This window comes from Lepus europaeus, chromosome 19, assembly GCF_033115175.1.
Source record: "Lepus europaeus isolate LE1 chromosome 19, mLepTim1.pri, whole genome shotgun sequence".
In the NCBI taxonomy this organism is placed as follows: domain Eukaryota; kingdom Metazoa; phylum Chordata; class Mammalia; order Lagomorpha; family Leporidae; genus Lepus; species Lepus europaeus.
The window spans coordinates 9,123,276-9,148,715 of NC_084845.1; the positions used below are offsets into that span (position 1 = coordinate 9,123,276).

Consider the following 25,440-nt stretch of genomic DNA (forward strand, 5'->3'; position numbering starts at 1 on the left):
GGGAGTGGTGCTCCCTGCTCCACCCTCCTTCCCCGAATGTTTCTGTTTCTAATCCCAGCCGGGGCAGGAATGTGGCTGCCCGGCCTGCCGCCAGGGAGCTATTTTGGGGTCTCATTTGCCTGGGGAGGGCTTGGCTCCCCGCCCGCCTCCCCCCGGCCTTGGCCAGCAGATCACCCCTGGCCCTGGCTCCAGAGGGCGTCCCTTCCCGGTCCTCTCCCTACCACCCCTTCCCCACCTGCCAAAAAAGCCCGTGTAAAACAGGGGGCCTGTAGGCTAAATTTAACTGTCCCAGTGTCGGAATCCAAGGCTGAGTCACAGAGGAGCTGCCCCTGCCCCAGCCTCAGCTCCGGGGCTTGTGAGGAGCAAGGCGGGGTAGTTGTGGGTCACTGGGCCATGATTGGCCCTCTCCAGGCGGGGGGCGGGCTCTTCGTGGCGTCTGACACCTGTAGCTTTCATCCGGGCACACCTTTTTATGGGGGTGGTGACTGCGAGAGCTGAATCTCCATCCATCTCTCCAGTCCAGTTCCCAAGGGTTCCGAGCGGCCCTGGCCGCAGGGGGGCTGGCTTGTGAGGGGTTAAGGCTGGGAGGCGGGAGGGGGGCTGGCTCAGGGGGTGGGGAGAAGAGGAGGAGGCCTCAGCAAGAGAGAGAAGTGGCCAGAGAGGCCCAGGGGACAGCTGGGGACAGGCAGACATGCGGCCAGGGCTGCGGGGCCTGCACAGGGGGTGCCAGGCCCTGTGACAGGAGGACCCGCGCCCCGGCCCGGGGAGGGGCCATGGTGCTGCCTGCCCGCCATGTCGGCCGAGGTGCGGCTGAGGCGGCTGCAGCAGCTCGTGCTGGACCCTGGCTTCCTGGGGCTGGAGCCCTTGCTCGACCTTCTCCTGGGCGTCCACCAGGAGCTGGGCGCCTCCGACCTGGCCCAGGACAAGTACGTGGCCGACTTCTTGCAGTGGGGTGAGTGCCGCCTGCCTGGGCTCCCCGAGGCTGTGGAGTGGGGGCACCGGACAGAGGCAGGGACTTAGCTTTCGGGGGGCAGGACGGATATGGGCGGATGCTCCTGTACCGGGGCCCGGAGCTTGGACCTGGGCCCTGGGGCCCCTATCCACGCGCCACCCTGGCGGGCAGAGTAAGGTCAGTGAGGCGGGCGCAGCTGTGACTAATGGTCATGGCTGGGAAGCCATGGCGGCGGGCTGGGCACAGCTTCCTGTTGTCTTACCGCACCGTGTCCCCAAGTCTGGACACGTGGCGGGAGCCCCGTCTCCTAGGACCCTTCCCCAAAAGTGGACCCTGTGACCCTCTCCCCAGCGCACAGGGGCAGGCTGGGAGGGCCACACGGGCCAGCTGCCAGGGGTGCGGCTGGCGGGCAGGTGTCCGGCGCCAGGCTCTCCAGCCGCCCTGACAGGTGCCCAGCCCCGGGAGGGCGTAGTGACTCACCCAGCCCTGGGGGAGAACCAGCTCTGCAGGCAGGCGCCACCCAGCATCTCCTCTGCACCCCCCACCCCCCGCAGTTGAACAGCCTGGGGGTCTGGGGGATGCGCCTGCTTCTCTTGGCTTCCGCGTGCCTGGTCCCTACCGGCCTGCGTGGGTCAGGGCCTCCCCAGGCCCTGGGCGCAGGTCTGAGGGAGGGTGCTCCCGGTGCAGCCCTCGGCTTGTCTGCCACTGCCGCCGAACTCCTGACCCACACCAGGCCCACGCTGGCTTCTGCCGGCCTCCCCCATGGCTCCCTCTGGGCTGGGCCCGTGTGTCAGTGTCAGTCACTGTGTGCTCTCGCTGTCTGCGCCCCTGGCCAGTCTCCTCTGTGACAACGGCCTGTCCTCTCCCTCCTGTCTCACAGGTGGGAAGGTGGGGGCGGGGGCCAGGCCCTTCAGCCTCCTCCTCCCGGCCTCCCACCCCCCACCCTCCCCTCCGCCTCTGGCCTCCCTTTGGAGCTGGGTGGGCAGGGTAAACTGAGAGCTGGGTGGGGGAGGGGCCGCTCTCCTGGAAGCAGCACTCCTTTTGTGGCCTGCGCTGCCTCCTGCGGCCCCTCCCCTGCCAGGCCTCCCGGGCGGGGGAGGGGGCCCGTTCCCGCTGCCTTTTAAGGGCTCAACGCCTTGGCGCGCTCTCCCTCCCCCGCGGCTGGCCCTGGCTGGCTCTTTCCTCACGGCCCACTCTCCCCGAGCCCCCCAGGAGCCCCGGGGGCCGCTCTGCCCTCCATAACCCACTGTGTGTCCCCCCTCTCCTGTCCCTGCCCATCGCTCTCCATCCGGCCTCTGAAGTCCTGTTGGACACCCTGTGGGAGGCCAGGCTTCCCTGGGCCTCGGGCAGCTGCCTGCCCTCCTCCAGCCAGAGAACACCCAGCCAGGGCGCTGGAGTCCAGCCGGGTGTCCAGCCGGCAGTGACTCCCCCTCCCCCAGCCCCTAATCCAGTTCCCAAGGTGTGTGTGGTCCAAGGCCCTGCATCTGAGTCTGGGTCCTGGGTGGAGCTGCAGCTGTGGGACACCCGACATGTAGGGAGTGAGATCCTGGGCTCCCGGGTGCTGGGCTGGCAGCTGGGCTGGCTCCCGGTCTTCTGCCGCCGGCGGGGGTGGGTGGGGTGGTAGTCCTCACCCCTCCCGCGTCTCGGCCCGGGTCTCAGACTGGCTTCCCTGGCTCCTCTGGAGCAGTTTTGGCCACGGCTCACGTGGGGAGGCCTGTGGGGACGGAAGCCCTAGGCTGCAGCTGAGAGGGACAGGGCGGGACCTCGGCTTGTCTCTCGTGACCCCGTTCTCCCCACCGCAGCGGAGCCCATTGCGGCCAGGCTTAAGGAAGTCCGGCTGCAGAGGGACGACTTCGAGATTCTGAAGGTGATCGGACGCGGGGCGTTCAGCGAGGTGAGCCCCGGGCGCTGCTGCGGCTCCGCCCCTGGGAGCCGCGTGTGGGCGGAGCCTTGCCGTTTGGGGCGGGGCTGTAGAAATTGATGAATGACTGAGTGCTAGACCGTGAGGCGGGCCGGGTTGGGGGCGGGGCCGCGCTGGGTGGAGTCGGGGGCGGGGCCGCGCCTGGCTCCTCCTCCCCCGCCCCAGTCACACTTGCGGCCTTCAGGTCGCCGTGGTGAAGATGAAGCAGACGGGCCAGGTGTATGCCATGAAGATCATGAACAAGTGGGACATGCTGAAGAGGGGCGAGGTGAGAGCCGGGGCTGGGCGCAGGGCGCGCGGTGACCCCCCACGCCCTCGCTGCAGCGCCTGGTGTCCGCAGGTATCGTGCTTCCGGGAGGAGAGGGATGTGCTGGTGAACGGGGACCAGCGCTGGATCACTCAGCTGCACTTCGCCTTCCAAGACGAGAACTACCTGGTGAGCGCCCGGTCGGGGACCCAGGGAGGGGCAGCCCCCACCCCCGCGCTGTCCCGCCACTGGCAATGCTTGCAGGGGAGTCTGGGTGTGGCAGGTGAGGGGCCTTCCTCACCCGAGGCGGGAGCTGGTCCCCCGCCCCCGCTCGCCTGCGCTGATTCTGAGGGTCTCTTTCTGGGGAGGGGAGGCTCTGCGCTGGAATGGGATCGCCCCCAGGATGTGGCACCCCCGACTGGGGGGGGAGTAGCTGAGAGCTGTGCTCTGGGTGTTGGGAGGTCTCTGGGTTCTGTCCCCTGAGCCCCAGGGGCATCCTGGGAGAGGTAGTTCTGGGGCAGGGTCTCTGATCTGGCCTGCAAGATCTCTGGGGCTGCGGCTGCGAGGTCTTTGTCCCAGGATGGGCACCTGGGACAGCAGCCATGCATGCCTAGGGGGCTACCGACCCCCGTGACACGCCCCCTCCCAGTACCTGGTCATGGAGTACTACGTGGGCGGGGACCTGCTGACGCTGCTGAGCAAGTTCGGGGAGCGGATCCCGGCTGAGATGGCGCGCTTCTACCTAGCCGAGATTGTCATGGCCATAGACTCCGTGCACCGGCTGGGCTATGTGCACAGGTGGGCGTGGCGAGGTGGGGGCGGGGCCAGGCGGAGGGGAGGGACCCGGAGACGGACAGCCGAAAGCTTGGGCCACATCCAGGATTGTAGACGCCCCCACTTAACCCGAGGGGCTGAGGCCCTAGCGGCCCACAGAGGCGGAGCTGGTGGGACAGCCAGCGGGCGGCTCACCTCTCCCTCCCCTGTCCTCTTGGCGCAGGGACATCAAACCGGACAACATCCTGCTGGACCGCTGCGGCCACATCCGCCTGGCCGACTTTGGTTCCTGCCTCAAACTGCGGGCGGATGGAACGGTGCGCGGGTGCCGTGGGGCGGGACGGGGCGGGGCCGGATAGAGACCTGCAGGTGTGTGAGGGGGGGAGGGGCTGAGCAGTCTGGCCTGGTTAGGAGGGATGGAAGGGGTGGGTGGGGCAGGGCAGGGCCGGAGCCCCGCGGGAGCCAGAGTGCTGGTCTCCTTGGCTCAGGTGCGGTCGCTGGTGGCTGTGGGCACTCCGGACTACCTGTCCCCCGAGATCCTGCAGGCCGTGGGCGGTGGGCCCGGAGCGGGCAGCTACGGCCCCGAGTGTGACTGGTGGGCGCTGGGCGTGTTCGCCTATGAGATGTTCTACGGGCAGACGCCCTTCTACGCCGACTCCACAGCGGAGACCTACGGCAAGATCGTGCACTACAAGGTGGGCGCGGCCCCAGGAACCCCGGCGCTCCAGGCGCTCGCTCCAGGCTGACGGCCCTCTCCTCCCTGGCCAGGAGCACCTGTCTCTGCCCTTGGCGGACGCGGGAGTCCCCGAGGAGGCTCAGGACCTCATCCAGCGGCTGCTGTGCCCCCCGGAGGCCCGCCTGGGCCGGGGCGGGGCAGCCGATTTCCAGAAACACCCCTTCTTCTTTGGCCTGGACTGGGACGGTCTCCGGGACAGCGTGCCCCCGTTTACCCCGGATTTTGAGGGTGCCACTGACACATGCAACTTCGATATGGTGGAGGATGGGCTCACTGCCATGGTGAGCGGGGGCGGGGTAGGTACCGCGACGGCTCGGCCAAGGGAGCCCTTCCGCCTCCCTGCCTTCTAGGGGTCTGCTCTGTGCCCGCGCAGTGCCGGGGACCTGGTGGTGGCCTAGACATACGATCCAGGAGGGACACAGATTGGTCCCCCCGCTGCTTCAGTGGTGAGATGGGGCAGTACCAGGGGCTGGGCTCAGAATCCAGTCTGGAAGGTTCTGGAAGGCTTCCTGGAGCAGGGGGCTATTTGAAAGACAGAGTTACAGAGAGAGAGAGAAACAGAAGCAGAGAAAAAGAGACCTTCCATCTGCTGGTCCACTCCCCAGACGGCCGCAATGGCTGGGGCTGGCGCAGTCCAGAGCCAGGAGCCAGGAGCTCCATCCATGTGATGCCCTCCCCTTCTGCCTTCCCAGGCCATAGCAGGGAACTGGATCAGAAGTGGAGCAGCCGGGACTCAAACTGGCGCCCATATGGGATGCTGGTGTTGTAGATGGCAGCTTAACCCACTGGGCCACGGTGCCGGCCCCTCCCTGAGTCATTTCTGTCAACTGTTTACCATTGGCCTGGAGTGCTTGGCAGAGCCCTGACCAGTCAGCTGGGGGCCCTGGAGAGCACCATGGGGGCGAGGGCCGAGGGGCGCCATGGGCAGGGGTGGGGGCCTGGCAGGGCTGGTGACGCGTGTGCTCTCTCTCGAGCAGGAGACACTGTCGGACATGCGGGAAGGCGTGCCGCTGGGCGCCCACCTGCCCTTCGTGGGCTACTCCTACTCCTGCCTGGCGCTCAGGTAGGCGCTGCTGGGTGGGGCCGAGGACTCCCGGGAGCCCAGGGGTGTCGGAGCTTAACGCTGTCCCTCAGGGGGTGTTGTGGCCCCACATCCGGGATCTGACTGCGGGCCCAGCTCCCTGCCAACCCACACCCCAGGAGGCGGCAGTGACTGAAGGGGCTGGGTTCCTGTCGTCCACGGCAGGGACCCAGGCGGAGTTTGCAGCTCCTGGCTTCGGCCTGGCCAGACCTAGCTGTTACAGGCATCGGGGGAGTGAACCAGCAGAGACCACTCTCTCCCTCTGTGTCTCTGAGGGAATTCCTGACCCATTAAAAACCATTCCGATGCAGTGGGGCCACAGAGGCGCCCCGGCCCCTGTGGCCGCCGGGACTGGCAGCCTTTGGTGTCTTTGGGTTTGTTTCTCACAACCAATTTCAAGAGAATACAGGGTCACTGGTCACTCACCCACTCACAGTCTTTAGACCCAGTAACGCCCTGTGTATGGCAAGTGAGTGAGGGACTGTGGGTGAGCGGAGGGAGCCGGCTCGCGAGCGTCCTGTCCAGCGCCGAGCTGTGAAGACGCCCGGCCGCCCCTCCTCACCGTGCCCAGTGCCCGGCGGGTCGCCCATGGGCCAGGACTCCCCCGTCCCGAGTGACGCCAGCTGGCACCAAGGGCCACAGCGGGCCCCGTGCGTGGCCTTGAGACCCCGGAGGAGCTGCTGGTGGTGGGGAAGAGGATGCTGTTCTGGCGTTTCCCCGGGGGCTGGGCGATTCCTACATAGTCTGGGGGACCCCGGGCCCAGGTTCAAGACCGCACTGTTGGAGGTGACCAGGCGGGGCAGGGTCTCCCTCCATGACCTGAGTCCCTGAGGAGAGGAGTCTGCAGGGGCCACCTGTCGGGAACGGGGGTCCCGGGGCAGGGGTGCCCTCTGAGGGGCGGGGCCTTTCCAGCCAGAGCAGGGGCTGCCAGGCATCCTCTCAGGAGGGCCCTCCTCCGCCGCCTGTCCCAGGCCGAGGGCTGGGGACCCCTCCGACCGGCACCCCGGGGTGTGACTGGCTCTGTCCCTGTCCCTTCTTGCTGTCCCTCTCCCAGGGACAGTGAGGTCCCAGGCCCCACCCCCATGGAACTGGAGGCCGAGCAGCTGCCTGAGCCACACACGTGCGTGCCCAGCCTGGAGCCCCCGCTGCCCCTCCCGGAGGAAAGGGTGAGTTGATGGAGGAGGCGGCTGGTCCCCGGGGACGAACAGGAGCCAGCGTGGCCAGGGAGTGCTAGGTCCCCGGGGAGCCGGCAGAGGGGCTGCTGCAGGCTAGAGGGGGCGTGGTCCCCAGCGCTGAGCTGCGGGCCCAGGCGGAGGAGCGAGGCGGTACGAGCAGCGAGGCCGTACGGGAGAGGTACCTGAGAAGGGCGCGCAAGAAGGAAGCCCAGCAAGGCCTCCCGGTGGAGCAGGCCTGGGAGGGGGCTTGGATGGGGGGCAGTGGAGAACCAGTGCTGCCCCCGGGGCCGCAGACAGCCCTCCGCCGGGTCCCCACGTGCAGGCTGAAGTGGCAGTGCCGGCGGCCGACCCCGCGGCGGAGGCCGAGGCGGAGGTGACGCTCGGGGAGATCCAGGAGGCCCTGGAGGAGGAGGTGCTCACGCGGCAGAGCCTGAGCCGCGAGCTGGAGGCCATCCGCACAGCCAACCAGGCCTTCGCCAGGTCGGGGGCGCGGGCGGGCGGCGGGCGCAGCTTGGGCAGCCCCTCTCGCCCGCCGCCGGGGCACTCAGCGCCGTGTCTGCCCACAGCCAGCTCCGCGAGGCCGAGGCCCGGAACCGGGACCTGGAGGCGCACGTTCGGCAGCTGCAGGAGCGGCTGCAGCTGCTGCAGGCCGCCGGAGCTGCAGGCGAGTCCCTCGGCTGCCCCTTCCCCAGGGTGCCCGAGGCGGCGGCGGGGGGCCAGGCTGGGGCACGCCGCGCCACCGCCCTTCGCCACCCTCCACGCCATCCGCCTCTCTCTTCTCCTTCCAGCTGTCACGGGGGTCCCCAGTCCCCGGGCCACGGATGCACCTTCCCATGTAAGACACCTTTCTTTCCCTGCCTCGGGGCTGCTGGCCCCTCTCCGGACCCCCGCCTCGTCTCCCCGTCCAGATTTAGGGCTCACCCTACCTCTCTGGGGCTCCGGAGGGCAGCCGCCCCACCCCGCAGCGGCCCCTCCACTACATGGCCTCCGAGACCCCCCTCGACCCCCCTGGCTGCCTCTCGCGCTGGGCTAGGCTCCGATCGGGTCACCTGTCCCTTCTTTCTCCAGCTAGATGGCCCCCCGGCCGTGTCTCTGGGCCAGTGCCCGCTGGTGGGGCCAAGCCCCTTGCACCGCCGCCACCTGCTGCTCCCTGCCAGGGTACGTCCGGCTGCCCACGCCCGCGCCGCGGCCTGCCTTGCTCCGCCCACCCTGTGCCAGCACCGCTTGGCTGCGCCTCTGCCCGGCTCGGCAGACCGCGGGGGGAGGGAGCTCGGGCAGCCAATCAGCACAGGCCGCTAGGGAGCAGCCAGTGACGACTTCGGACGGCGTTCCAGGCTGGCTCGCAGTTGGGGGCGGGGCGGGGCCAGTCTCGAGCCAATCAGGCTGGGTCTCGGAGCTGACCCCGCCCTCTCGCCCGCAGGTCCCTAGGCCTGGCCTATCGGAGGCGCGTTCCCTGCTCCTGTTCGCCGCTGCTCTGGCTCATGCCCCCGCCCTGGGCTGCGCTGGGTTGGTGGCCCGCGCCCGCCATCACCCCGCGGCCTGGCGCCGCTCCGGAGCCCCCTTCGTCCCCCGAACCCTAAACTCCGGACTGTGCGCCCCTCGGGCCCCGTCGGGGGGTTGGGTGACCTGGCGCGGCCCAGAAGCCGCTCCCGACCTTCCGAGGGCGCTCGGGGCCCCAGCTCCGGTCCTGTGATCCGGGCCCGCCCCCTGGCGGCCGGGGAGGGAGGAGCAGGGTCCGCGGCCGGCGCGCGGGGCTCCGGGGGCTCAGGGGAGAGGGCCGCTGCGGGGGGCTGCGGACCCCTCGTTCATCCCGGGCTGGCGCCCCGCCGTCCCGAGAGGGCAGCAGGCCGAGGCGCGGCCGCCCGGGGCTCCCTTCTGCGCACCCCCACCCGTCCCGTGCACGAGACCCTGCCCTCCGGGGGGCGTGCCGTTCCCGTGGCGACCTCCGCCCGCTCCCGCGGGGCTCCTGCGCCCCCTTTGCACGTGCGCTGCTCTCGGAGCCACGCCGGCTCCTCCCGCCTCGGCGGTGTGGATATTTATTAACTTTGCCCTCCCGACCGCTGACGGGCCCCAGGACCCCGGCACTCCAGTCCACGTTTGGATGCACTGAGACCCCCGACATTCCTCGGTATTTATTGTTTGTCCACACCTGGGACCCCACCCCCAGCCCCTCGCCAATAAAAAGCCCTCTACTCGGCCCGAGCCCGGGACTCCGCGGCGTAGGCTCTGTGCGCGGCCGGGGCGGGAGGGCGGCCGGGGGGGCGGGCCGGCCCGAGGCCCCGCCCCGGGCAGCTGCGGCCCCGCTGGGCGGCCGAGCGCGGCCTTGCCCCCGCTGCTGCGCCTGCGCAGCCACGCGCATCCGCTCCGGGAACAGGCCGGGGAAAGTTGCCGCAAACTTTGTGGCCGGGTCCCCGCGCCCCTCCTCCCGGCCAGGCCCGCCCCCTGCGGAGCCGGGAATTCCGAGGGGCGGAGCGCAGGCGGCGATGGAGAGTGGGGGGGCCGCAGAGGACCCCGGAGACGGAGGCGTGCAGAGGCCCAGCCTCGGGGCGGAGGCGGCTTCGCGCCCTTGGCGCTCCCGGCCGGCCCGTTACCTTCCCCGGTGCCCCGATGGGGAGCTGAGGCCCCGAGCCCGAGGCACACGCGGGGGGAGGCAGAACGCGCGGCAGAGGCGGAGGGAAAACAAAGGGAGAGACACGGGCAGACGAGGGGGCCGGGCACACAGACTCAGGGACGGGGCCCGGACGCACGGCCGGGCCCGGCGTTCCGGGCGGGGGTGAGGGGCGCGAGGCCCTCGGCGGGGGGAGCGCGCGGGGCGCTGGAGACGGGGGACAGGCGGGGGAGGGGGCCGGGGGAAGCCCAAGGGAGGAGGAGGAGGAGGGAGGAACTTCCCAAAGTTGCAAAACATGGCTACCTTGCCCGCGGAGCCGAGCGCGGGGCCGGCGGCCGGGGGGGAGGCGGCGGCGGCGGCGGCGGCCGCCGAAGAGGAGGAGGAGGAGGCGCGCCAGCTCCTGCAGACTTTGCAGGCGGCCGAGGGTGAGGCGGCGGCGGCGGCCGGGGCCGGGGCGGGCGACGCGGCGGCGGGAGCGGAGGGCCCGGGATCCCCGGGCGTCCTCGGGTCGCCCCCCGAGGCCGCCGCCGAGCCGCCCGCGGGCCTCCGCTTCTCGCCCGAGCAGGTGGCGTGCGTGTGTGAGGCGCTGCTCCAGGCGGGCCACGCCGGCCGCTTGAGCCGCTTCCTGGGCGCGCTGCCCCCGGCCGAGCGCCTACGTGGCAGCGACCCGGTGCTGCGCGCGCGGGCCCTGGTGGCCTTCCAGCGGGGCGAGTACGCCGAGCTCTACCGGCTGCTCGAGAGCCGCCCCTTCCCCGCCGTCCACCACGCCTTCCTGCAGGACCTCTACCTGCGCGCGCGCTACCACGAGGCCGAGCGGGCCCGCGGCCGCGCGCTGGGCGCAGTGGACAAGTACCGGCTGCGCAAGAAGTTCCCGCTGCCCAAGACCATCTGGGACGGCGAGGAGACCGTGTACTGCTTCAAGGAGCGCTCCCGCGCCGCGCTCAAGGCCTGCTACCGCGGCAACCGCTACCCCACGCCGGACGAGAAGCGCCGCCTGGCCACGCTCACCGGCCTCTCGCTCACGCAGGTCAGCAACTGGTTCAAGAACCGGCGGCAGCGCGACCGGACTGGGGGCGGCGGCGGCGCGCCCTGCAAGAGGTGAGGGGCCCGGGCGGCGCAGGCCTTTCTTGCGGCGAGGACTCCCGTGTCCGCGGCGGGAGTCGGCGCGCCGAACCCCGGACTCCTGCTCTCGCCCGGGCGTCCGTCCGCGGGCCGTGCCTAGGGCCGCCGCGCGCCCTGGGCGCTCTCCCGGGCACCGCTGCCTGCGAGGCGGCGTCCAAGCCCCCTCCGCCTTCCGGACTACGCTGGTGGAGGCAGTCGGAGACGGGGAGCCGTCGGGGGGCTGCAGAAAAGGCGGACGGGCCCCTGCCCCCCCCCCGCCCCGCGGGGGTCCCCTCTGACCGTTACCCTTCCCCGCCCCCGCCCCCGGGGCCCAAACAGCGTGGTCCGTCGCCTGCTTTTGTTGTGAAACGTGAACCTAACCCAGCTCCGGTTTCCCTGTAACCCAAGCCCTTCCCCTCCCACCCCGGGCGGCCGGCCTCTCGCTCCCGGCTCTGACGCCCGGGGGAGGGCCCGGCGCTGGGCTGGCGTGGCCTCCTCTCTCCCAGGCCACCCGCCCGCTTTCCGCCTCCTGAGGACACCCGGGGTCTCCGCCTTCTCAGCACAACTCTGGCTTTGTGCGGTGGGGCCCGTGCGGGGCTGGGCGGCACCCCGGGGCGGCCTCCTGTCCCCCTGAGTGGCCGGGGAGGCTGGCCAGCCCGAGCTTCCCCGGGCGGGGGGCGGGGGAAATGCAGACCCCAGTGACCACCCTCTCTCCCGCCAGCGAGTCCGACGGGAACCCCACTACTGAGGACGAGTCCAGCCGGAGTCCCGAGGTCCTGGAGAGGGGCGTGGCTTCTGCACCCGCGGAGGCCCCCGCCCAGGGCTCCATCTTCCTGGCCGGGGCCGCCCCTCCCGCCCCGTGCCCCGCCGCCTCCTCCATCCTGGTGAACGGGAGCCTTCTGGCCGCCGGCAGCTCCCCGGCCGTGCTGCTGAATGGCAGCCCCGTCATCATCAACAGCCTGGCCCTGGGTGAGGCCTCCAGCCTGGGCCCCCTGCTGCTCACCGGGGGCAGCACCGCCGCGGCCCCTCCGCCTCCACCACCGCCACCCCAGCCCAGCCCCCAGGGGGCCAGCGAGGCCAAGACGGCTCTGATCTTGGACCCACAGACCGGGGAGGTCCGGCTGGAGGAGGCTCAGCCCGAGGCCTCAGAGACCAAGGGGGCCCAAGTGGCTGCTTCAGGGCCGGCGGGAGAGGACATCGTGGGGCCCCTGCCCCAAGTGGTGCCAGGACCCCAGGCTGCGGCTGCTTTCCCCCTGCCCCCGGGGCCAGTGCCCGCTGTGGCCGCCCCGCAGGTGGTGCCACTGTCCCCGCCCCCGGGGTACCCGACCTCCCCGCTTCTGAACCTGCCCCAAGTGGTGCCCACCTCCCAGGTGGTGACCCTGCCCCAGGCCGTGGGGCCCCTGCAGCTGCTGGCCGCCGGGCCAGGCAGCCCCGTGAAGGTGGCAGCCACAGCGGGCCCTGGCAGCGTGCACCTGCTCAACTCGGGGGTGGGCGTCACTGCCCTACAGCTGCCTTCGGCCACTGCCCCAGGTACCCACCCCCACACCACCTCCCTGGGGCCCCAGTGGGAGCTGGAGGGAGTGGGGGTGCTGTCAGTGGCTCCTGGGGGTGCACCTGCCCTCGGCACGCCCCCCCCCACCTGCGTTCTCTGTGCCAGCACCTCAGTCACCTACGTCCGCCCTCTCCCCACAGGAAACTTCCTCCTGGCCAACCCCGTGTCCGGCAGCCCCATCGTGACGGGCGTGGCCGTGCAGCAGGGCAAGATCATCCTCACAGCCACCTTCCCCACCAGCATGCTGGTCTCCCAGGTGCTGCCGCCCGCCCCGGGCCTGGCCCTGCCCGTGAAGCCCGAGGCCGCCATCCCCGTGCCCGAAGGCACCCTCCCGGAGGCCCATGCCCTCGGCGCCCTCCCAGCCCAGCCGCCGCCCCCCGCCACCGCCGCCCCGCCCTTCGCCCCGGACTCCTCCAGCCTGGCGCCCAGCTTCCCAGCGCCCCCGCCCGAGGGGCTGCTGCTGTCGCCGGCGGCCGTGCCCGTCTGGCCCACGGGACTGGAACTGAGCACCGGCGCCGAGGGGCTGCTGGATGCGGAAAAGGGGCTGGGGGCGCAGGCCCCCCAGACCGTGCTGCGGCTGCCGGACCCCGACCCCGACGGCCTGCTCCTGGGGACCCCGGCGGGGAGCGAGGTGGACGAGGGACTGGAGGCCGAGGCCAAGGTCCTGACCCAGCTGCAGTCGGTGCCCGTGGAGGAGCCCTTGGAACTGTGACCCACACGGGCCCTGGCCACTCCTGACCGGTGCCCCGGGCACAGGGCCTCAGGAACACAGCTGCCCCCCCAGCCCAGCTGACCTCCGCCAGCCCTGGAGGTGCCTGGGGACCTGTCCCCTGCTCTGCCCCGCACGGCTGGGGGCCTCGGGGTGCCGCCCCTCCACGTGGTACTAGCTGCGCGCTGGACTTCAAGCCCGCCAGCCTCCCCTACCCCCGACACTATCAATAGTCCCCTGACACCCAGCGCCCTCAGAGCGCCTGGAACCCCAGGGTGGCCCCGAGACGGACAGACCCGGCCCTTCCTGCAGGGGGGGTACGCCCTCCAGGGCCCTCTCCATCACCTGCAGCCCCAGACCAAAGATCCCCTCGTCCTGGCCCTGGCCCCCGTCTAGTTTGTATCGTATCCTAAATCTTTTATTTTTCTAGGACGTGTTATGCTTGCCTTTCAGTTAAAATAAAGTTAACAGCAGAAGCCGCTGGTGTGGCCCAGAGGGAGCCCTGATGGCCCCGTGTGTGGGGTGGGGGCGAGGGCCCCAGCCCAGGGCGTGGGCACACGGGACAGCCTGTCCCACCTGCCCTTGCTGGTGACAAGGGCTACGCTTGTTTATTTTGTTGGAAACAATAAATAAATAGTCTATAAGTAGAGTGGGGGTGGGGTGGGATCAGGTGAGAATAAACCCGGGGGGGGGGGCTGTAACCAGTTGATCCTGGGGTGGGGGAGAGGCAGGGCCCATGAACTTCACTCCCTGCATTTTATCGGGGGTCTCCCTGCCCCCAGGCCCTTCGGGTGAGGCACAGGGTGGAGGGCAAAGGCAAGGGTCAGGGGTCAGGAGGCGTCACCCGCAGTGGGGCGCCGGGGCCGGGCCTTCTCGGCCAGCAGCTGGTAGAAGGGCTTGGGGGTGTCCCCGTCCTCGTCCTCGCTGCTGGAGCTGGCCCGTTTCACGATACGGTTGTGCTGGCGGCTGAACCGGCGCGCCTTGGTGCTGCGGGACACGGGTGGGGCGCGGGGTCCTCACTCACCTCCCCGGGGGAGCCTCGGCCCCCACCCGGGCCTGGCGGGCAGGGGCTGCTCACCAGTACGGCCTCCGCTCCTGCAGGGTCATCTCCCGCCACAGCTGGGCCAGCTCCTTGGTGGCGGCCGTGGACGCGGTCCCAGGGCAGGCTCTGGCACAGGCGGAGGGGGGGTCAGGAGAGCTATCCCCCCGCCGTGGCTTTGGGCACCTGGTCCACCACAGTCGCTGGAGGCCGCAGCGAGGGGAGCCGGGGTGGCCGATGGAGCCTGAAGCCCCCCAGCAGCACCTGGCACAGCTCCAAAGCACACCGGGAATACCCCGAGAGCTGAGAGGGCACGGGGAGGCCCTGGACCCGGCTGCACCTGCCGGCGATCCACACCCACCCGCGCCAGGCGAGTCCCATGACTGCATCTCCCCTTGTCTGAAGTTGGAGTCGGCCTTGGTTGCTCATACGAGGGGGCCAGGTTCAGCCGGGGGTGGCGGGGAGAAGGGTGGCGGTGGGGGTCCAGCAGGGGCGGAGACAGGGGAGGCCCGCCCCTGGCCCACCCACCGGATGTACTGCTTGCGGTTCATCCTGCAGAACATGATGAAGCCGTTCACGCACTTCTTCTTCGCCTGGGCGGGCCCGGGGCCTTTCTTGGTCTCCTTGGGCCTGGCGGGGCTGTGGCCCTTCCTGGCCTTGCTCCGGGCGGCGGGCCCGCTGCAGGGCCGCCGGGTCGGGGTCCACGTGCGGTCTCCATCCTCGTCGCTGGAGGACGGTGAGCCCTCGGCGCTGGCCCCCGCGTCCTGCGCGGGGAGAAGGGGCCGCGGTGAGCCAGGACGGCCGACACCCCCAGCCCTGGTGCTGGCCGCGCCCTCACCTCGTGCTGGCCGCCCTCAGAGTCCGTGTCGGAGAACTCGGAGCTGGAGCTGGAACTGGAACCGGAGGGCGTCTTGCTGTCCTCTCTCAGCGACAGGTAGCAGTGCTCCAGGGAGACAGAGGACTGGCACGGGCCGGGGGGGTCCTTGGGGGGCCCCCAGGGCTTGTCCTGGGCCGGGATGAGGGAGAGAGACAGCGCCCCACTCACTCACTCCTGGAGCGAACTCACTCCTTGCCACAGCTCCGGGGACACCCCAGCCCCTGTCGCCATGGGGGCAGAGCGGGGCTCCCTCGGGCTGGAATTTTAAAGTGAGTTTGTTTTTTAAACTTTGTTTATTTCCATGTACATGAGAGGTCTTGCATCCACTGGTTCACTCCCCAGATGCCCCCCCACCACCGCCAGGGCTGGGCCAGGCCTAAGCCAGGAGCCAGGAGCTCCGCCTGGGTCTCCCACGCGGGTGCAGGGGCCCGAGGACGTGGGCCATCTTCCGCTGCCTTCCCAGGTGCCTTGGCAGGGAGCTGGATGGGAAGTGGAGCGGCCACTCGGGAATACGGCGTGGCCTAACCTGCTAATGTGTCATGGGGGCTGCCCACAGCGCAGCGTCTCAGACCTCGAGCGCACCAGGCAGAAGCCTAAGGCTGTGTCCCTTGGGCAGGTCTGAACCGAAACAAACCAGCGTCCGCAGGGTGCCTACCAGGGGCTCTGCGAGGGGCGGCCAGCCCCCAGCTAATGCAGCCGGAAAGGCGACAGGTGGGAAAAGGCCCCGGCACCCATGGGAAGCTCCTGGCCTTGGCCTGGCCCAGCCCTGGCCCAGCCCTGGCTGGCCCGGGGACCCGGCGGGAGGCAGGCCCAGCTTTGGTCTCTGTTCCAGCTGGGAATTCCTGGAGCCCCTCCATAGGGGGGACCACAGACCCTGCCTGGGGCTCGGCAGTAACAGTGCGTGGAGGTCTCTACGGAGCCTGGCAGCCCTGGACGCTGATCCTACGTGCCCACGCCGGTGACGGGAGGGCGGGGTCGTGGGCCACGCCGAGGGATGCGTGAATCAACCAGCGAGGCGTGCGTGCGGAGCGACGGACCTCACGGCAGACGGGCGGGCGGGCGGTGGGCTCTGCCTACCTCCTGCGGTGCCCCAGCCACGGGAGCCGGGGGCTCAGGCTCGGGCTCAGGGTCCAGGAGCACATCTTCGAAGAGAGCTGAGGAGGGACAGCCACGCAGTCGCCCCCCTCCCCTCGCTGGCTGTCCCCTTGGGCCCCCTCATTCCCAGATCCAGCTCTGCCCACCACGCGGCCTGGCGGGCGGATCCACCTCCGGGAAGCCAGCGGGCCTGAGCTCGGCGAGGGCCGAGCACCAGGCGGCCCGGAGCTCACCTTGGCTCAGGAACTCAGCGCTGTCGTCCAGGATCTGCTCAGGCAACAGTGCGCCCGGGGAGCTGAGCAGAGACGGGCTGAGGCCCAAGAAGGCACCCGGGGGGCCGGGCGCGCTCCACAGATCCATCTGCAGGGGCCCCAAGGCCAGCGGGCTCCCTGGAAGGGGAGCGGCAGGTTCAGGGGTGCGGCCGGGGTCGCCTTCTCCCCGCGTGCCCTAGAGGGCGTGGTGCCACGCGCAGGGGCAGGTGGCTGCGAATTTCCCATGCGGGTTCTTGGTAGAGGACGTTACGAGGTATCTGTCAGGGCTGGCAAAATATAATAATAATAATAATAATAATAATGTCGTGTGCCAGGTCCGAGGGACCAGCCGTGGCTGCCTGCAGCTCTGTGTTAAGAAAGATCCAGAGGAGTGCCTAGGCTCAAGGGAAGGGCGTTGCCTAGCAACCGGGGCAGAGTGACAGCAGGCAGTGTCTGCTCTGTCCAGTTACCCCCACCCGGGGGAGGCGGAGCTACAGTCACCTTGGGGGCTGCCCTCTGGGGTGCAGACAGGAAACCAAGGGTCAGCATCTAGGGCCTCCTTGTCCACCTCGTCGTCGGAATCATAGAGCACCAGGTTCTGCCTGCAGGAAGGTGGGGCCCAGAGGCAGCGCGGGGCCCGGGCCGGGGGCTGCAGACGGAGCCCGTGGGGGTCCGCGGGCCACCTGTGAAGCCGGGGTCGGAGCCACAGAGCGGGGTAGGGAAGGGGCAGGGCCAGGCTGGTGTCTGGGACACATGGGTGCTGTGGGGGGTGACATCCACGGTGGGGGGGAGGCGGGAGAGCTGGGGGCACGGACGTCTCAGCCGTCGGTCAGGACATGGGGCCCCACGCTAAGGACGTCCACCCTCGAGGGGCACCGCCGGGGTCTGTGTGTTAGAAAAGCCACTGGCTGCGGAGGAGGCCGGGAGACCCCCAGAGGCTGCAGCCAGGCTGCACTGGGGGGCACGGTCCTCCCTGCCCCGGGGGCCCCCACCCCCCCATGCCCTCGGGGCTCCCTTACCTGGGCCAGAGCTGGGCATCGCTGAGAAAATGGAGTCCTTCCAGAATGTCCTGGGCCTCCAGGGCGGGGCCGCCCTGGGCAAGGCTCGCAGAATCCCCGGCTGTGGGGAGACGAGGGTGCACACAGCTGGATCGGGACAGCTCCGGGACTGGCAGCCGCAAGGGACGCGGGGGTGCCGCGCCACTGTCCCCCCTCCCCCTGCCCAGTCCCAGCCGAAACCTCTGCAGGAGGGTGGGGGGCTGGTTCCCTTGGGAGACTGTTTTTGTTTTTTTTTAAAGACTTATTTGAGAAGCAGAGGTACAGTTAGAGGAGCTGGGTCAGGCCAAAGCCAGGACTTCCATCTGTGTCTCCCATGTGGGTGCAGGGACCCAAACACTTGGGCCATCCACTGCCGCTTTCCCAGGTGCACTAGCAGGGAGCTGGATTGGAAGTGGAGCAGCTGGGACTCGAACAGGTGCCCATATGGGATGTGGGTGCTGCAGACAGAGGCTTAACCCACGCCATGGTGCCGGCCCAGGACTGGGAATTTGGCCACTGAAGTGTCACCAGTGCCCGGCACAGAGGAGGCACTCGGGGGAGGGGCTGGACTCCCACACAGAGGAAGGAAGTGGCCCATGGCCGCGGGGCTGCTCCAAGCCCAGGCTCAAGCCCCGGTTAGCCTCCCAGCAAGCTCTTCGGGCTACGTCACCGCACTTTTCCAACGGGAGCCGTGACCGGGCGTCCTGGGAGAGGCAGCCCTGCCCGATCCCCACTCTGCCACCTGACGCCCCCACCCAAGGGTGATCCTGGTCTGGCCCCGCCCTCACGCCCACAGCAGAGTCTGAAATGAAGACAGATGGGCAGGAGGTCGGAAGCTCCGTGCCAACCGTGGAAATGAGACTAAAGTCACGGGGAGGAAAGAGACCAACTTGGGAGGCCACAGCAGGCCACGTCCGGCACCGTGGGCAGGGCCCATCCTCCTCCTCCCTCGCCTTGAGGTGAGGCCGAGGCAGCCTTGGGGAGGCCGCAGAGCTCGGGGCGTCTCCGAAGCGTGGGGGTCTCCCTGGTGGCTCCTCCTTGCTGCTCTGGGGGTGGGGTCACCACCTTCTCGGGCTTGTCCAGGGCCAGACAGCGACGAGGCTTCCGGCCTGAGGTCTGGTTCTCTGTGAACAGACAGGCAGGTGTCGGAGGGCCCAGGGGGGCTGCCTCACTGTCCTCAGAATGTGGCGCGGGCGGGGGCCTCTCTGCTCTGGCTGACAGCGGGTCTGAGAGTGTGGCTTAGCCTGGTCACTCCCCTCTCCAAGAATGCCCAGGTCCTCAGTACGGGTCACGAGGCCCAACCCGTCCACCTCGTGAGCTTTGTAAAAACACAGGTGCCTGGCCGGCGCTGCGGCTCACTAGGCTAATCCTCCGCCTTGCGGCGCCGGCACACCGGGTTCTAGTCCCGGTCGGGGCACCGATCCTGTCCCGGTTGCCCCTCTTCCAGGCCAGCTCTCTGCTGTGGCCAGGGAGTGCAGTGGAGGATGGCCCAAGTGCTTGGGCCCTGCACCCCATGGGAGACCAGGAGAAGCACCTGGCTCCTGCCATCGGAACAGCGCGGTGCGCCGGCCATTGGAGGGTGAACCAACGGCAAAGGAAGACCTTTCTCTCTGTCTCTCTCTCACTGTCCACTCTGCCTGTCAAAAAAAAATAATAATAATAATAAAATAAAAACACAGGTGCCTGGGCTCCACCGTGGGCCAGCGACGCCATGCCCCCTGCGTGCTCTCAGGCGCAGGCACTGGCGCAGCTGTCGACACCCACGGGTGCCTCCCGAACAACCAGGCCTGAGAATGGGTCTGGATCAGGCGGAAGCCAGGAGCTCCACACCCAGTCCAGGCCTCCCGCGGGGGAGGGAGGCAGGAATCCGACTCCTCGAGCCATTCCTGGCCGCCTCTCAGGGTGCGCATGAGCAGCCGCACTCAGGAGCGGAGCTGGGCCTCGAACCCGGGCCCTGAGCTGCACCAAATGTACCCCCACCCTGCATTAAAGACACAGACCCTGGGCCCACAACGGGAAGAGGTGTATGGTGGGGAGGGGGCGTGTATTGAGTTAGTAGCAAGGCTGGGGCTGGGCCTAGGAGCCCTGCCTCCCACACTCGGATCTTTCTACCACCCCACGTGCCCTGACACCCTGCCCCAGGGACGGTGACCGCGCACAGGGACAAGGAGCCACAGCAGGGGCAGCTCCCACTGCTGGACCGCGGAGGCAGGGCCTGCCCGGGCCCCTCTGTCATCTTCAAGATGGGCAGGTGTTGGGACTGGGCCTCGGAGCCGGGACCCCCGGGGAGCCGGGGCCCTGGGGGGCTGGGACTTGGGCCCCGGCACAGCTGGCAGCGTCGGCTCCCCGGCGTGGTGGTGTCCCTGGAGGAGGAGCTCGGCCCCCTGGCGACCCCCTGCCGCCTGCTCTGCCTGCGCCGACAGCTGGTACCTGGCGCTCGGGTCGGCTTCTTCTTCTGTGGTTTCTGGCAGACGCCCCAGAGACAGGGCTTCCGAGAGCACGGGGAGCTGGAGGGGGTGGCGTGTCTCCGCCGGGCCGGGCCTGCAGCTGGGTTCCGAGCCAGCCCTGCGTGGGATGGAGAAGTGGACAGGTCAGGTCCCCGCCCCCGAGCTGTGCTTCCCAACCCTGGGACAGGCTGGTCCCCGCTGGCTTTAAGGATGTGGGGGCTGAGGTCACTGCATGGCAGGGCAGGGCAGGGATGGTGGCAATGGGACGAGTCTGAGGTGGCACAACCTCTAGGGCCAGGGGCACAGGGCCAGAGTGGGCGCCACCGTCTTCTATCGGATTCCAGCTCCTCACGTCACGCCTGGTTCCCTGCGCTAGACGTCCGAGACATCATCCCAGCAAACACGGGACTCTGCCCCAGCTAGAAGCCAGAGCCCCTCGGGATCCGGTCCCCAGTGCCCCCCACCCCCCGCCCCAGACCCCGGAGCCTCTGCAGCCCCGCCTCCCGCCCTCTGCCCGGTGACAAGCTAGCCCTTGGCACAGCCCCGCGCTGGGTGACCGGAGGCTGGGGCACTGTGTTACGTTTCTCTGTGTGCCTTTAACTCTTTCAAACCCTCAGGACAGACACAGGGGACGCGGGTATTTGTCCCGTTTTGTAGACGACAGGACTAACACAGATAAGTTCAGGCCACAGAGACGCGTCTGAGTCAGGATGCGGCCCAGCGGCCCCGAGCCGCCATCTCCATGCCACATGTCCCTGCGGCCACACCCAGACATTCCACACGCGTCTCCTCGGGCCTGCACGTGCTTGCTCGCGCTCCTCCCCTGCCTGGCAGGGTCCTCGCTTCTGCATCTGCCCCGGGGGCCCGGCTCCACGGCCCCACTGCTCTGAGTTCCCACGGCATCTCGCACCGTGGTTGTGTCTCTGCCACCAGACTGTGCGACCCAGGGGGGCCTGGAGTTCCTTACGGCATCGAGGGCCCCAGCCACTTGGCACCCAGCGGGCGCCCGCAACACGGGCTCAGCTACTCACGCCCCAGCGCACCTTCCCCGTCGCCGGTGTGGAGTTCGAGCAGGGCCCTGGTGGCCTCAATGTTTCTGTGCAGGTGCCGGATGTACTGCAGGACGTGACACAAAATCTCCTTCTGTCCCCAAAAGAAAGACAGGGCTGAAGGTGAGAGCCAGGGACCAGAGCCCCGAGGCCCTGTGAGGCTGCTGGGGACCAGGGACGCAAAGGCTGCAGGACCCCCCCCAAACTCCGACAGCTCCTCGGGTGACAGAGATGTTCCCAAGGGGCTGTTCAACCCTCCCTGCGGCCCAGCGACACAGGGGTTGCAGCTAAGGGAGCCGAAGATCAGTGCCAGAGGCAGAGGTGGGATCCCGACCCAGGCTGGCCTGTCTCCTGGTCCAGTTCTTCTTTCCTTATTTTTATTTATTTATTTGACATGTAGAGTTACAGACAGTGAGAGAGAGACAGGGAGAAAGGTCTTCTATCCAATGGTTCACCCCCCAAATGGCCACTACTGCTGGCGCTGCGCTGATCCAAAGCCAGGAGCCAGGTGCTTCCTCCTGGTCTCCCATGCGGGTGCAGGGCCCAAGGCACTGCCCTCCCGGGCCACAGCAGAGAGCTGGGCTGGAAGAGGAGCAACTGGGACTAGAACCCGGCACCTATATGGGAAGCTGGCACCACAGGCGGAGGATTAACCAAGTGCACCATGGTGCTGGCCCCTCCTTATTTTTATTTATTTGAAAGGCAGAGAGCTACAGAGAGAAGGGGAGAGAGAGAGAGAGAGAGAGAGAGAGAGAGAGAGAGAGAATCTTCCATCTACTGGTTCACTCCCCCGATGGCTACAGCGGCCTGGGGTTGGGACAAACCGAAGCCAGGAGCTTCATCCGGGTCTCCCGTGTGGCTGGCAGGGTCCTAGCACTTGGGCCATCCCTTGCTGCTTTCCCAGCACATTAGCAGGGAGCTGTATGGGAAGTGGAGCAGCCAGGATTTGAACCAGCGCCCCATGGGATGAGGGTGTTGCAGGTGGAGGCTTCACCCGTAACCCATAAGGCGGGCCCCTTTCTTTGCTTTTTCAAAAAGACATTTATTTGTTTGAAAGGGACGCTCGCATCACAAATCAGAGTTCCTGGTTCAAGCTCCAGTCCCTCTGCTTCCGAGCCGGCTTCCTGCTGATGGGCACCGGGGGAGGCAGCAGGTGGCGGCTCAAGTCCTGAGGTCTCTGGCACCCATGTGGGAGACCTAATGGCGCTCCAGGCTCCTGGACTCGGCCTGGCCCAGCCCTGGCCCAGCCCTGGCTGTTGCGGGCATCTGGGGAGTGAACTAGCGGATGGAAGAGCTCCCTGTCTGCCTTTCAAATAAAATGAAAACACGTGAATTAAATATAAGAAACACTACGTTCCTGCCAGGGCCCCCTTATCTATTCCTACCTGGTGGAGACAGGCCCAGACACGCACAGGCCCCAAAACCAGGGGCTCTAAGAGAGCAGCGACGCTCACCGGGCCCCTCGCCGCTCAGCCACGGCACTGTGGTTTCACAGCGCCTCTGGGTAGCCACAGCTACTTTCCCTTTACAACTGAGAAGCCTGGGGAGGCTGCCCAGAACTCTGCCGCTGTCGGGCCCCGGGGCTCCAGCCCACGGCTGCTCCCTCCTCGTCCTATGCTACCCCTGCTACTTCCCTCGGCCTCAGTGCTGCTGTCATGGACCCCCAGAGTTCCCACTCGGAGCAGGACAGTCCCCCTCTCTTTCTTTCTAAAGATGTCTATTTGAAAGGGAGCGCTACAAAGAGGGAGAGACAGAGACAGAGAGAAATCTTCCAGCCTCTGGTTCATTCATTCCCCAGTGGCTGTGACAGCCAGGGCTGGGCCAGGAGCCTCCCCTGGGATCTCCCATGTGGGTGCAGGGGCCCAAGGACCGGGGCCGTCTTCCGCTGCTTTCCCAGGCCACAGCAGGGAGCGGGATTGGAAGTGGAGCATCCGGGACTCAAACCAGGGCCCATGTGGGACACTGGCACTGCAGGCGGCTGCTCTACCACCCAAGGTACAGCGCCGGCCCTGACCTGGCAGCCCCCCCTTTCAATGAGGCCATGCGACGATCTGTCTGGACTTCCCGGGAGATTCGCCGCCTGCTGCTGTCCCGGGCCCCAGCCTCCTCCAGGCGCCGTACCTTGGTCAGCTTCTTCGCGCCATTTTTCAGGGGCACGGGTAGCATCAGGGCCAGCTCTTGGAGTTTGCTGGTGTGGTTTTTCGTCTTGTTCCTGTTTGGGGACAAGAGCTGGTCGGGGCTGGGGCATCTGCAATTGAATCTGGCGCGTGACCCCCAAACCCAGCACAGAGTCCAGGGCACCGTCTGGGCTCACCTTTAACCTTTAACCTCTTGACCACACAGGCACCAGATCTTGCCCCCTCTCCCTCGATATCCTCACGGGGCTCCCTGCACTCCCCCCCCCCCGCCCCCTGCACCCATCCTCTCTCCAGAGTCAGGGCCATCTTGCTGAAATACCAAGCTGACCAGGTCAGCCCCTCGCTTCGTATCTCTGAGTAACATCCTATCGTCAATGGGGCGTGGCTTACGGTGCCCTCCGTGGCCCCGCCCCTCTGACCCCTGTGGTCTCACCTCCTCCCCCTCGGGCTCTTTCCCACCAACTGACCCTCACTGCACAGTGTGGCCGGGCCCCTCTACATGGCCCCCGCCCGCCCCAGCCCCATGCTCACAGGTGTCTCTGATTCCTGAACCCCGCTGTTGGCTGACTGGGGGGGGGGGCGCCTCTGTGTCCCCAGCACCCGGAACAGGAGCTGGCACATTGCAGGGAACCAGGAAAGCCGTTGATACCCGACCAGCGGCAGGACTTCCAGGCCTAATCCCTGCCTCCTTTATGAAACCCGAGGTACACACACCTCCTGCCTCTCTCCCGACAGACGGAGACACCAAGGCACTGGGGCTGCTCTCCCAGACTGCACACAGCACAGGGGCCTCCTTGGGGCCCGACCGGACGCCTCTGTCCCCTCCACTCCCCGTCCCTCCTTCCGTCCAGTCCCCGGCTCCACTGCCACCTCCCTCACTCTGAATGTTGGTAGCACTGCCTCCGAAATCTCATTTCTTTATTTCTTGTAAACTCCATGAGGAAAGGGACTTAAAAAAAAAAAAAAAGACATTTTCTTTATTTGAAAGGCAGAGTGAAACAGAGAGAGAGATTGTCCACCTGCTATTAACTCCCCAAATGGCCACAGTAGCCATTGGCTTGGTCAGGCTGAAGCCAGGAGCCTGAAGGTCTTTTTTTTATTATTATTATTATTTTTTGACAGGCAGAGTGGACAGTGAGAGAGAGACAGAGAGAAAGGTCTTCCTTCCGTTGGTTCACCCCCCAATGGCCGCTGCGGCCGGCGCACCGCGCTGATCCGAAGCCAGGAGCCAGGTGCTTCTCCTGGTCTCCCATGTGGGGGCAGGGCCCAAGCACTGGGGCCATCCTCCACTGCACTCCCTGGCCACAGCAGAGAGCTGGCCTGGAAGAGGGGCAACCGGGACTAGAACCCTGTGTGCTGGCGCCACAGGTGGAGGATTAGCCTAGTGAGCCGCGGCGCCGGCAACCTGAAGGTCTTCTTCAGGGCCTCCCACACCAGTGGCAGGAGCGCAGGCCCTGGGCCGTCTTCCGCTGCCTTCCCAGGAGCATTAGCGGGGAGCTGGATTGGAAGCAGCCGGGACTGGAGCCAGCGCCCCCATACGGGTGCCGGCCTTGCAAGTGGCAGCTTAGGACCCTGCACCAGACGCCGGCCGGGGCAGGGAGTTCTGTCTGCACCAGACGCCGGCCGGGGCAGGGAGTTCTGTCTGCACCAGACGCCGGCCGGGGCAGGGAGTTCTGTCTTTCTCTGTTCTAGCCTGAGTTAGCGATGAGGGCAGTAAGCCGTGTCTACAACTCCTGATACTTCTAAAGGCTCACAACATTGCTCAAACTTCTTTAAAGTTAGAAGGAACACAGGACTACGCTCCAATCTGTGTTGTATTTGTCTATGTCAATGCTATCACAAACTACAACTTTTTTATTTTTCCCGTGGAAAAAGTGGACCAAGAGGGCAACACTGCCCCAGGTCTATAAAACTCATAATGCGGGGGCCGGCACTGTGGCGCAGTGGGTTAACGCCCTGGCCTGCAGCGCCGGCATCCCATATGGGCGCCGGTTCGAGACCCGGCTGCTCCACTTCCGATCCAGCTCTCTGCTGTGACCTGGGAAAGCAGTGGAGGAGGACCCAAGTCCTTGGGCCCCTGCACCCGTGTGGGAGACCTGGAAGAAGCTCCTGGCTCCTGGCTTCAGCCTGGCCTTTGTGGCCTGTTAGGAACTGAACCAGTGTCTCTCCATCTCTCTCTCTCTGTAACTCTGTCAAATAAACAAATGCATCTTTAGGGAAAAAAAAAAGTATAAAAGCTCATGCTGTCAAAACCTGTGAGGGCCTTGGTGTCAACGTTGTTGTTGTTGTTGTTGTGATGGTGGGGCTGTAAGGGGAAGGGAGGAGCTATTACCTGTCGCTGGGAGCCAGGGCGCTGGCTGCGGGCCGCTCAGGGAATTGCTGATGCCTGTTGGAAGCCATCATCTACCAAAAAGGAAGAGGCGAGGCCGTGAGCGACCTCTGGGGTTCGGGAGTGGGCACCCCCGCCGGCGCCCTTCCTCTCCCCAGGACGCATGGAGCGCCCAGATACCCCAACATCGACTCTCCCGTTCCCACAAACATGGGCCCAGAGGACGAAGTCCTAAAACTCCAAACGGATGTCTGCAGATCCCACATTGTCAACGGGGGCTCCCAAATCATGATCCGAACCAAAGAACGAAAAGCAGTTAATT

At 67.5% G+C, this 25,440-nt stretch overlaps 3 protein-coding genes across 4 annotated transcripts; 2 read left to right on the forward strand and 1 right to left on the reverse strand.

The window, feature by feature from the left end:
* Positions 1-658: 658 nt before the first annotated feature.
* DMPK (DM1 protein kinase) lies at positions 659-9,115 on the forward strand. Of its 2 annotated transcripts, none has more exons than XM_062176971.1 (15): positions 659-952; positions 2,755-2,846; positions 3,058-3,141; positions 3,214-3,309; positions 3,770-3,918; positions 4,118-4,211; positions 4,383-4,589; positions 4,663-4,926; positions 5,608-5,693; positions 6,766-6,877; positions 7,209-7,366; positions 7,453-7,550; positions 7,675-7,721; positions 7,955-8,044; positions 8,307-9,115. In XM_062176971.1, exons 1-15 carry the CDS (start codon positions 793-795, stop codon positions 8,577-8,579), a joined length of 2,010 nt encoding a protein of 669 aa, XP_062032955.1. In that variant the 5' UTR covers positions 659-792; the 3' UTR covers positions 8,580-9,115. The 2 variants fall into 2 exon arrangements, with proteins under 2 accessions (XP_062032955.1, XP_062032956.1); XM_062176972.1 differs by having other exon boundaries at positions 7,959-8,044; positions 8,307-8,550.
* Positions 9,116-9,789: 674 nt separating this feature from the next.
* SIX5 (SIX homeobox 5) lies at positions 9,790-13,346 on the forward strand. Its single transcript, XM_062177240.1, has 3 exons — positions 9,790-10,592; positions 11,317-12,125; positions 12,288-13,346. Exons 1-3 carry the CDS (start codon positions 9,790-9,792, stop codon positions 12,857-12,859), a joined length of 2,184 nt encoding a protein of 727 aa, XP_062033224.1. The 3' UTR covers positions 12,860-13,346.
* Positions 13,347-13,686: 340 nt separating this feature from the next.
* Positions 13,687-25,192, reverse strand: MEIOSIN (meiosis initiator). The gene is made up of 13 exons (XM_062175945.1): positions 25,122-25,192; positions 22,773-22,899; positions 20,634-20,745; positions 19,586-19,720; positions 18,109-18,279; positions 17,138-17,237; positions 16,620-16,801; positions 16,014-16,256; positions 15,850-15,926; positions 14,734-14,856; positions 14,424-14,659; positions 13,935-14,024; positions 13,687-13,843 (listed from the first exon to the last, which is right to left on the reverse strand). Exons 1-13 carry the CDS (start codon positions 25,190-25,192, stop codon positions 13,687-13,689), a joined length of 1,824 nt encoding a protein of 607 aa, XP_062031929.1.
* Positions 25,193-25,440: the final 248 nt, after the last annotated feature.